Source organism: Pristiophorus japonicus, chromosome 25 (assembly GCF_044704955.1).
Source record: "Pristiophorus japonicus isolate sPriJap1 chromosome 25, sPriJap1.hap1, whole genome shotgun sequence".
NCBI lineage: Eukaryota > Metazoa > Chordata > Chondrichthyes > Pristiophoridae > Pristiophorus > Pristiophorus japonicus.
Genome location: NC_092001.1, coordinates 15,429,033 through 15,440,914, shown reverse-complemented (window position 1 = coordinate 15,440,914; position 11,882 = coordinate 15,429,033). Strand labels below are relative to the sequence as shown.

The window sequence follows — 11,882 nt, the reverse complement described above, 5'->3', positions numbered from 1 at the left end:
GGTCACTGGTAGAGAAAGAGGCGCACGTTCACAGCTCGTCTAAGTGCAGAATACCACTGGCAACGGAGGAGCACGATCTACTCTATGCTAATTTTATTGGTGCGACTTGTGTTAGCGTAGGGATGGTATTATTACAATTGCATTAAGCACAGATCCAGTGTAAGTGTCGGGTTACAACTGTAACTGGAGAAGCACGGTCACCACTAGTGTAATTTTACAAATAACACTTTTACCGGAGTAGTACGATGAACTCCAGTGGATATGTAGGCATCCGACTAGCATTGGAGAAGTACAGTTACGTCTCGGTTAACTATAGACCACAAATAATACTAAAATAAATGGTCACCTCTAGTTTAAATGTAGGGGAACCACTTGTGCAGAAGACGACACTGCAAATCTAGTGTCAGTGGAGGGGCAGCACCAGTGCTAAAGGAGCACTGTCAATAGTACTGTTCGTGCTGTGATACAGCTATTACTATCGGAGCATGTTCAAATATAGGCATGCTACTAGGACCTGAGGAGCACATATACTTCGAGGTAACTCTATTGGTGGCAGTAGTATAGGATGAACAAGGTAACATCTAATATAATTGTAGATTAAGTAAGGTACGGGAGGAATCAGGACAACTGTAATGTGGCCAGACATCTCAACAGCAGTTTTGAAGGACGTCGTTCATTGCTTGTTCTGGAGGGCACGGTACATCAGGAGTGAATCATGGGCAGGGTCATGACCAGGCCTGTAATCAGCACGACCACTGGGAAACTTCATTTTCCAAATGTAAACAATCTTTTAATTATGCATTTGCTGATCTCTCCAATAATAATTTTACATAATGTTCAAGTTTAGTCTAAGAACAGAAAAACAAATTAAATGAGTCTATTTGTTAACTGACTGTAACAAATGCTAAATATGAATTACACTAATGAACTCACTGGAGGACTGATGTGTGCATACATATAAGATCCCTTCCACTGCCTCAGTCATGCGCCAGTCAGTATCTTTCAGCTCCAAGAGAGTTTATCGAATCTCACAAAAAATGGCACGGGCAACTGTTCTGCTGATAAAGGAGATTTACTATCCGATTCTCGCAAATGGCGGTGTCCTTGGTGAGCTTTTTTAACCTGTGTGTTGTTAATCGGTGCTAACTGCCGCCCTATTGAAACTGCCTGTTGGATAAGGTAACGTGTTTCTCGGATGTCAGCATTACACAGTCGGCAGTGACTGGAACCATCTTGCATATGTACTTCCGCCGCTCCCTTAATGCAGTAACTTTACTGAAGGAGCAATGTTCCTTGAAGGTTCAACACGAGGATTTTAACGGATTTTGGGAGCGTCTTCTCACTCGTTACTGAGTGAGCGTTGCAGCAGCACATTAAAATGTGTGGTTTGATTTCCAAGATATTGGCTCCAACACGAATCCTGTTCTCACACAGACCCATATTGATAACTGGAGTAAAAGTCTCCCTGCAGGTAACTACATGTATCTTTCAATCAGACACTCGAATATTATTTCTCTCCTCTCTCTTTCTTTCAGCGAACATGTTGACGATTCTGATTCTTTCCCGAGGAAACTGCGGCCTTTCCAAGTGTATCTCTGTCTACCTGGTTGCCATGGCAACAGCAGATCTACTGATTATGATCATCAATGTAATGCTGTATTATATTTTCAGTTATCACTTTCCACTTTCATTCCTGGCTCACACTCCCGTGTGTATGTTCGTACTGTACATGACTACTGTCACCCTTGATTTGGCTGTTTGGTTCACTGTCTCCTTCACATTTGACCGATTTGTAGTTATCTGCTTCCAGAAATTTACATTAAAGTATTGTACCGAAAGAACTGCGGCGGTGGTTATAACAACTTTCACGGCCCTAACCTTTTTAAAGAATATACCAGTTTTGTTTTCATTAGAACCTGAGCAAATAATTAACAATGTGCAGTGGGGCTGCCGGTCCAGTGCTTTTTTTTTTACCTCAGCTCCAGGAATAGGGTTCGTATGGTTTTATAGCGCCTGGGGCGTTTGGGTTCCTTTTACTTTAATTTCCTTGTTAAATTGTTTAACTGTCAGACGGATTTTAGAGGCCAACAGAGCCCGGAGGGGACTCCGGGGCTACAGGATTGAGAATGATTGTGATCCAGAGACGGAGAACAGAAATAAATCCATCATTTTACTCTTCGCTATATCGGTCAGTTTTATACTGTTGTGGCTTACAACTGTCGTGAGTTTGGTAACTACCAGACTGACAAACACAGGTTATTACCGAGGTGACCGCAGAGACCCGGGATATATTGCCACTGAGACCGGAGCTATGCTGAAACTTCTGAACTCCTGTCTAAACCCGTGTATTTATGCAGCGACCCAGAGGAAATTCAGAGAAGAGCTGAAGAAAGTGCTGACATCTCCCTGGATACTAATTCAGAGATTAGTTAGAAAACAAGAATTAAAAGAATCATGTTAAGTACAAGCTTCTGCTTAGCTGAATCTCAGTTTCAACTGCATTTCCCACCGTAGAGCCTTCTTCTTTCTGTTAATTTGAAATATGGGACAGTCCTTGTGTAAAGATAACTTCCATTTTGTAACATGCGTTTGATGCCTGCTTTACCTTTGCTGTTCGTGCTTATGTCGCTATGTAAGTCTAATCTTTTCCTGCAAGTTTAGCACATTTCAAGTTCAGGCGTCAAATATATCAATGGTGAGTTTCAGTAGTGGAGTCAGACATGCGGACAACAGATTAATCCAACTTGCCCTGCAGATACTGGGTTCAGGTAAGCCACTTATAATTCATCAGTAACGTGTCATTCCATGCCGAAACAATCAAAGGTCTTGCGAACACCGACATTGGTAACATTCCTGGAAGTTTGATGAGAATATTGCAGGTGCGGTCCCCCAATCAGACACCATTCCCCATTAACATTGGAGCGATATCATTACACGTGATCAGTGTTCGACTGGTGCAAAAAGTGGGAACTCGGCTCATCGATGTGAACTTTCAACTCTTTTTTCACAGATACTGGCTTCAAATCTAGATTGTGCACTGACTGGTGTCTCGCTCTCAGCCCAAAACTGAAGTATGCTCGTATGTTGTGCTGTCGACAGATGTGTTATCAGTAATATTTTTTACATTCTTTCTCAATCAATCACTAAACTTAATTAGAAAAGGAATGTAAAATGACTGTTTGATTTAATGTTCTTAACTTTTACAATTCGTGCAAGTTATCTGTAAAACGCTGTCAGAAATTCATAAAAAATCAATCTAATGCTGAAGTATCCTGCATTTGGTGGAATATTTTCAGACGGTCAGAAGGAATCTTTGGTAATTATCGTCTTCTTATAAACATAATAACAAAATAATTAGGAGCAGCAGTAGCATTAGTCGCATTCTGCAACATTCAAGAATTTCATGGCTGATCTTCAAACTTTACTTAATTTTCCACCTGATCCCCAAACATTCGGTGCGCCGCCTCCAAGGCAAGTATTGCATTCCTCCAATAAAGATACAAAAATGTGCAATTGTGTCTCGTCTCACCAGATCCCTGTGCAATTGTAGCAAGATTTCCTTCTCTTGCACTCCAATCCTCTTGCAATAAAGGCTAAAATACCATCCGCCATTCTAATTGCTTGTGGTACTTGCATGCGAACTCGCTCTTCCTTGTACTAGGACACATATATCTTTCGGAAAAACAAAGGGTAATAGTTGGTCATCATTTAGTAAACATTCTGTGTTTCTACTCTTCCTAACAAAGTGAATAACTTCACATTTGCACACATAATACTCCATCTGTACCTTACTTCCGACTCATAATCTGTCTATATCTCACTGCAGGCTCATTGAGGACTCATCACATCTTGCTTTATCACCTAGCCCTGTATCGTCAGAAAAATTCACTGCATTGGTTTCGGTCCCTTCATCTAAATCATTGTAAATCGCTGAGACCCAAACACTGATCGTTGTGGCATGCCATTGGTTACAGCTTGCCATTCTGAAACTGACCTGCAATTGCTACTCTCTGTTTCCTGTCTTTTTAACCAAAACTTTATTCTAACAATTGCATTACACACAACCCATATGACATTATCTTTCATTACAGCCTTTTTCTTGTCACCTTTTTGAATTTATTTTAGAATTCCAAATATACAATATCCACTGGTTTGGTTTACCTACCATGCTTTTTACATCGTCGAAAACTCTGATATATTTTTCAAACAACAATTATACCTCTGCATATTCATATTCTGAGTTTCAAATTACCCTGTTACCGACGACGAATATTAAGCTAAATGGTTTGTTGTTCTTTGTTCCTTGTGAGGGCAAAAACATGAAGACAGAATATTATCTGAATGTCGGCAGATTAGGAAAGCGGGAGATGCAATGAGACCCAGATGTCATGGTTCATCAGCCATTGAAATTTGACATGCAGGTGCAGCAGCCGGTAAAGAAGGCAAATGATATGTTGGCTTTCATTGCTCAGGGATTTGAGGAAAGTAGTAGGGAAGTCCAGCGCCTTGGTGAGACCTCACCAAGAATATTGTGTTCAGTTTTGTTCTCCTAATCTGAGTAATGATGTTCTTGCTATTGAGGGAGTGCAGCGACGTTTCACCAGACTAACTCCCGGGATGCCGTGACTGATATACGTGGAGAGACTGGATCAAGTGGGCCTTTATACTCTGTCGTTTAGAAGAATAACAGGGGATCTCATAGAATCTGACAATATTCTGATGGGACGGGACAATTTAGATGCAAGAAGTATGTTCGCGATGATGGCGAAGTACAGAATCAGTGGACACAGACTTTGGATAAGGGGTAGGCCATTTAAGACTGATTTGAGGAGAAACTTCTTCAGTCAGAGAGTTGTTAATCTGTGGAATTCACTACCGCAGAGAGATGTTGATGCAAGTTCATTGGCTATATTCAAGAGGGAGTTAGATATAGCCTTTATGGCAAACGGGATCACGGTTTGGAGAGAAAGCAGGAAAGGGGTATTGAGGAAATGATCAGCCATGATCATATTGAATGGTGGTGCAGGCTCGAAGAGCTGAATGGCCTACTCCTGCACCTATTTTCTCTGTTTGTATGTTCGTATTTTTCTTGACTAGCAGGCTTACATTTGCTACCTTCCAATTCGCTGGAATGGATCATATATCGAGGAATTTTGGCTGACCGCAATCAATTCATCCACTATCTCTGTAGCCACCTCCTTCATGACCCTAGGATGTACGCCATGAATTGAAAGGGATTTGTTCGGGTTTAGTCCCAATATTTTCCCAGGTCCCTTTTCTCTACTGATATTAATTTTGTTAATTTCCACACTCTCATTTGCCCAGTGGTTCCCCACTATGTTTGGCAGACTTTTTGCGTATACTACTGTGAAGACATTTCAAAATATTTGCTTAACGTCTCTACGATTTCCTTGTTCCCCAATACAATTAATTACTAGTACAAATTTGTTCATCGATGACCTCGCCTGAATCTCCCAGAAACACGAATGAGTGGGGGCATTCTATCCTTTGTGTGTGGGTGAGCAACGTGAAATTGGGATCCAAATAATTAATTCATAGAAAACGTGCTTACAGGTGGAGAACTGCGTAACAGAACCGAAATAAATTAATATTTTATAGCCCCACAAGTAGATCACAAGGATAAAGAGGTGATGGCGAATTTTACATAGTTTTGCTGCGGGTTCCATTCGAAAAGCAGGTACAGCTTCAAGACCGAAATGCCAATAAATCCGCAGAGAGCAGGCCTTATAGATGCACCAGCATATTGAGGCGGATCAGAATATTGTGATGATGAGAGGAAACATTTTGGGTCTACTTGTACTCGAGCATCGAAAGCTTAAGGATGTAATAGAGGTTTTAAACATCATGAACAGTTTGGCAGAGTTAAGAGAGAGGAATCATTACATCGATTTTTTTTGTCTGCGATAATGAGTGATGATATTAATTGGTCACAAGGGGAATGAACAGACACGTTACCAGCAATGGGTTTCTGCAAAGATGTTTCTGGAACATGGAATGTATTTCTTCTGGAAATGGTAAAGGGAAAATGGGATGAATATTTGAAGCAGACCATGTAAACAGCTGTAGAAAAATAGGAGGGCAGTGTGGATTGATTTTGATTGCCGCATCAAAGAACACATCACAGAGAGAATGCGTCTAATGTCCATCTCACGCCATGTAAATGTCTGTGGTTTCATAATGTTACCACTGTTGGCATCATATTCCTTGTTTTTTTCTACGATACCCTTATTCCCTCTGAGACTCTTTGAACAAGACATGAAAAATAAACTGGTACCAAGGATGATCCCAGAAAATCAATAGTCACCCATCAGCCAGAGGTTCCCATTTGTCGATAACCAACTTCCATTTTGCAAATAGCTTTCTGTGCCGTGCCAGATCTCCCACCCCATCCCATAATAACTCAACTTTTGTAGCTGTAGAACCTTGTCCTCTGCTTCGTTAACATCTGACTGGGCCATTCCAAATGCATTTCCTCTGCCCTACAGGCCGCTGATGCGTTAAAGAAACTCCAGCAGGTTAGTTGAAGATAAAACTCCGTCCTTCAAACTAATATCATTCCCTTTTACATTTCTCCTTTCCTAGGTGCGCACACACTAGTTCTCTCCGGGCCTTATCTCAAAAACTGGGATCATTTAAGTCACTATCGGATCTTCACTCCTGCCACCCCCTTTAATTTACCTTTGGTTGTCTGTGTCCCTCACTTCCAGATTCTCATTTTAGGCGAATTATTTATATATTAAATTATCCTTATCACTGCCGTTTCAACAATGACTCTTTCGGTGATTCACCTGTGATCTACTCGGTACACTAATTAAACAATCTTATTTAAATCTTATAATCTACCTGCTGAATTGTTTGCATTCTTAAGAAGCTTTGTCTTCACCATAATATTACACTAATATAATAGTGGGGCCTGTGGTGCCTTTCATACTTGTTAAAATGAAGTGATACATTTTAATTCCACTGCCCGAGTCACACAGGGATAGAGGGTGGTTTATTAGCAAATTGCAGATGCGCTTCTTCAGCTTTCGTTCCTTTGAAAGGAATTTGTGGAAGATCACGCATAACACAAGATGAGAAGAATCATACAGCATAGCCGAATGTAATTTGGACTCTGCTGCCTTCGTCGGCTCTTTGAAATACGCATCCAATTATTGCATCTACCCTACTGTTCCAGATACACCATCAAACATGGCAGCATAGGAAAAGCAGGAACCAGTTAGCCCCTCAAACCTTTTCCACTGTTCAATGAGATCATGGCTGATAAAAACGTTAATTTTCCTCATATATATCCAACATTCTTTTGAAAGTTACTATTTATAAATTTGTCAGTAGTGGTTTGATGGTAGCACTCTTTCTGAGCCAGATTGATGTGCATTAAATCCCTCCTCAGAAACGTAAACTCATAAAACCTGCTCGCTACTCTGTGCTATACTGAGGGTATGCTACACTGTTGGAAGTGCCGTCTTTTAGTTGTGAGGTGACCGATGCTTTTTCTGACCTCGCTGGTGGACATAAAAATGCTATGGCATAATTTCAATGGCGGCAGAATAGTTCAGTGCAGTGTCCTTGTCAACATTTATACATCAACTGAAAACAGTAAATCAAATTAACTGGTGCTCATTGCTTATCTGATTGTTGGATCTGCTGTGCACAAAGTTACTGCCGCCTTTCTAACATCACAAAATGGAGACCACTTCAAAGGTATTTCATTGGCTGTACTGCACTTTAGGGCATGCTGATGTAGCAACAGGCGTTACATAAACAGAAGTCTTTACTTGTATGTTGCATCTGCTTGCATGAACGTTTTCGGCTGTGTATTCCGTATCTTGCCAAATCAATGCATTCCAATAATCTCCTAAGTTGCCCCCTGGTTCTTTCGACAATGACCTTACATATATACCCTCTGTTTAGCGAACATTCTACCTTTGGAAACAATGTTTCATTAAGCCCAGCATTATTTTGAACAATCCTAGTACATCTCCCTCAACATTCTCTAGTATATGGAGAACTATTCGAGATTCTGGCCATGTCGAGAATGTTATGGTCAGTCACAAGCTGGTCTCGATGCCCTGCCCGAAACCTCGCATTAAGAATAATCCAGCCTGACCTTGCGCAAATTGTTGCTCAGTTTTCAAGATTATTAATTAATTGTTAAGTATAATCAACAATTCAATATTAAGCAAAACACATTTTAAGTATGTTAACCAATTCAGCTTTTAAAAGGATCCAATCTCTCCCTTTATCCCTTTTAATGATTCGCTGCTAATATAATTTCTTCGATCGATATTTAACAAAATGTGATTTATATATTGAGCAATTGAAATCTATTGATTTGCTCCAATCTACACGCTCTCCTTCTCATCAAGCACCACCACCTCCCCCCCCCCCCCTGCCCCCGCGCCAAACCACACCGCACCCTCGAACTCGCCTGATTCCCTTTCAAGCTGTGGGGGGATGCCTCATTCTGCCACATTACAGTCCCAGAGCTATCCGCACGTTGTCTAGTCCAGATCTCCCCCTTGTTCGGGAATGGCTGCCTGAATATGAAAGGGACAGAGTTCAAATGAAGCGTATTATTTCTGTTACAGCATGTGGTCTCACCCGAATCGGATTGTGTGTCTCTTCTGGTTAGCTTTTGGCACGTGTGTGTTTAAAACGTGTGAAGAAATGGAATCAGAGTTCTGCATTCATCGAGCAGCACATCAGTAACGAATTGAATTGCTTAACATGGAAATATAGAAAACGGTTGCAAAGCGAATTCCGAGTTTCTCTGTAAAGCAACATCAAAGGATGCTGAGTATTAATTATAACACTGACAGTAGTCTGAGGTTATAAATTGTTGAAACTAGTTTAATAGTAATTTCCTGGATTGCTGTCAAGTTAACCACTTTCGATGGCCAGTCTACTATATAGGTTTACACCACGTGCGAATAAATACATACAGAGCTTGGAGGATCTCGTAATTCTCAATTGAATCAACCTCTTCCTTTACCTTTCACGCAGTCGTTAACTTCTGGAGAAATGAATCGTTGAGCTCCATTCAGCATTACTGGTTTCCACGTGGACCCTTTCTCCCTGTGGGCCGTTAATATTAAGTATCCCATTAAAGCTGGTGGGTGGCCTGAGATTGTTTGCGCATAATTCTGCTGTCACAATGTGAGCAAGGAATGTAGTAAATGTAGTTAAGGGAACAGATCAGGAAATTCGAGTAATAGTGCCATTCACACAAGAGCACCTCATAATCACCCGTACTCTATTGCTAAAACAAGAGCCTAGCTGCACAATAGATTATCTCCTAAAATAGATGACTTCAGGCAGCTTTATTAACGTTAAACATTTTGCTTATTCATGCACGCGATGTCGGCAATGTTTTCGAGGCCAACATGTATTGTCCATTCCTTACCGCATTTGAGAAGGCAATGTTGAGCTGCCTTCTTGCAGCGTTGCAGTGCGAGTGGTGAAGGCACTCCTAATGCTTTTACGTAGAGTGTTCCACGGTAGTAGCCCAGTTTCGGTCAAAGTTTAGCGAAATATTTCCAAGTAGCGATAAAGTATCAGTTGGAGGCGAATTTGGAGATGGTGGCAGAGGTTGGGGTTTTCGGAGGTTCTATCGATGAAGAGTTGCCGAGTTGCTGCAGTGTGTCTTGTTGATGGTATGTGCTGCAGCCACGTTGCAACGGTGGTGGAGGGAGTGAAACTTTAAGGTGGCTAGAGCGCCAATCAAGCGAGCTGCTTTGCATCGACATGGTCGAGCTTCTTGAGTGTGTTGTAGCTACACTCATCCAGGCAAATGAAGAGTACTCCATCACACTGCTGAATTCTGCCGATTAGATGCTTTGGGCAGTCAGAATATGAGTTACTCACCGAAGAATTTCCAGCCTATGTCCACCTCAACAGTATTTATATGGCAGGCCCAGTTAAGGTTCTTGTCAATGCTGACAGACAGTTTGATGATTGTGGGCGATTCGGCTATGGTAATGCCATTAAACCCTTGTTGTCAAGGGGTGGTGGTTAGAATCTCGTTTGTTGAAGATAGTTATTGCCTGGCACGTGTGTGGCACGAATATTACTTGCCATTAATCATCCAAATCCTGACTATGCTCCAGGTCTTGTTGCATGTGGGCTTGGCTGCTAAATTATCTGAGCCGGTTTGAATGGAATTTAACACTGTGCACTCATCAGCAAACATCTTCATTTCTCACTTGATGATGGAAGGAAAGTCATTGGTGAAGCAGCTTAAGATGTTTGGCCCTTGGACAATGCCGGGAGGAATGCCTGCAGTGACATCCTGCAGCTGAGATGAATGTCCTTCAACAACCACAAATATCTTTAATTGTAAAGGGTATGACTCCAACCATTGCAGGTTTTTCCACTGTTTTCTATTGACTGTAATGTTACTAGGGCCACAATCGGTCAAATCTTGACATCAAAGCAAGAGCAGCCAATCTCATTTCTCTCCCAAATTTAGCTCTTTTGTACATGTTTGGAACAAGAGTTTAAGAATGTTTGGAGCTGAGTAGTGGGGGCAGAATCATAGCTGAACATGAGTTATCATATTATTTGTAAGCAATTGCCGCTTGGTAGCACTATCGAAGAAACCTGCCTTCACATTGCTGACGCTTGAGAATCGGCTAACTGGGCGGGAATTTAACGCATTCAATTTGGCTTGATGTTTGTGGGCATGTCATACCTCCTCAGGTTGTCAGTTTTCAATTAGATTCCAGTCTTTTGGCTTTACTCGAATAGGTTGGCTAGGGGCAGGGCAGTTCTGGAGCACAAGTCAGCTGGAATATTGTAGGGACGCGCATTTTCTACTGCATTATACGTTTCGGGATATCTCGTGGTTTTGATCTTCTGTTTATGTGCCAGTAACCCCGTTCATGATTAATTTCCAAAAGATTCTAATTTACCATTATTGTTGACAATAATGATACATTATTCAGTGAAAGCAAGACTTGGTATATTACAGCACCTGTGGAGTAGATAGCAGGGTTCAAAAAATGTGTTACCCGTTTCGCCCTTACAAAATTTTTGCGATCTCCACGAACAAACATAAGAACATAAGTACTTAAGAAATAATAGCAGGAGCAGGCTAGAGCCTGCACCGCCATTCAATAAGATGATGGCTGATCTGATCCTGGCCTCAACTCCACTAGCACACCCGTCCCTGTAACCCTTGACTCCCTTATCATTAAAAAATCTGACTGATTCTACCTAAAAATAATCAAAAACCCAGTCTCCACAGCTCTCGGGGGTAGAGACTTTCTGAGACAATACATTAAACCACCTTTCTGTTTCAATGGGTGACCCCTTATTCTGAAACTCTGCCACCTAGCTCTATATTCCCCCATGAGAGGGAACATCCACTGTGCAACTATCCTGTAACATCCACCTCAAAATCTTATACGTTTCAATAAGATCTTCTCTCATTCTTCTAAATTGCAATGAGCATAGGCACAACCTGCTCACCCTTTCTTCATATGAGAGCCCCTTCATCTCAGGAATCAACCTCGTGAACCTGTTCTAAAATGCATCCAATGCAAATATATCCTTCCCTGAAGAAAGAGAACAAAACAATACGCAGTACTAAAGGTGTGGCTTACGAACGGCCAGTACAATTGGGGCAGGACTTCTTGATTTTTATACTCCGTCCCCCTTGCAATAAAGGCCAACATTCCATTTGCCTTCCTGATGACCTGCTGTCCCTACATGCTAATGTTTTGCGTTTCATGTACAAGGACCCCAGATCCCTCTGTACTACAGCATTTTGTAATCGCTTCCCATTTAATTAACAATTTGCTTTTTTATTTTTCCAACGATAGAGGATAAGATTACATTTTTCCACGTTATAATCTATC

The 11,882-nt window shown here is 41.4% G+C and overlaps 1 protein-coding gene across 1 annotated transcript; it reads left to right on the top strand.

The window, feature by feature from the left end:
- The first annotated feature begins 1,037 nt into the window (after positions 1 to 1,037).
- On the top strand, positions 1,038 to 2,461 carry LOC139238092 (probable G-protein coupled receptor 139). The gene is made up of 2 exons (XM_070867447.1): positions 1,038 to 1,107; positions 1,536 to 2,461. The coding sequence occupies exons 1-2, from the start codon at positions 1,038 to 1,040 to the stop codon at positions 2,459 to 2,461; spliced, it is 996 nt and encodes a 331-aa protein (XP_070723548.1).
- The last annotated feature ends 9,421 nt before the right edge of the window (positions 2,462 to 11,882 follow it).

Excerpts from the sequence above, each read along its gene's own strand:
- LOC139238092 (XM_070867447.1), top strand. The coding sequence starts at position 1,038 with ATGGCACGGGCAACTGTTCTGCTGATAAAGGAGATTTACTATCCGATT. Across the intron at positions 1,108-1,535 it reads CGCAAATGGCGGTGTCCTTG|CGAACATGTTGACGATTCTG; the intron begins GTGAGCTTTTTT and ends TCTTTCTTTCAG.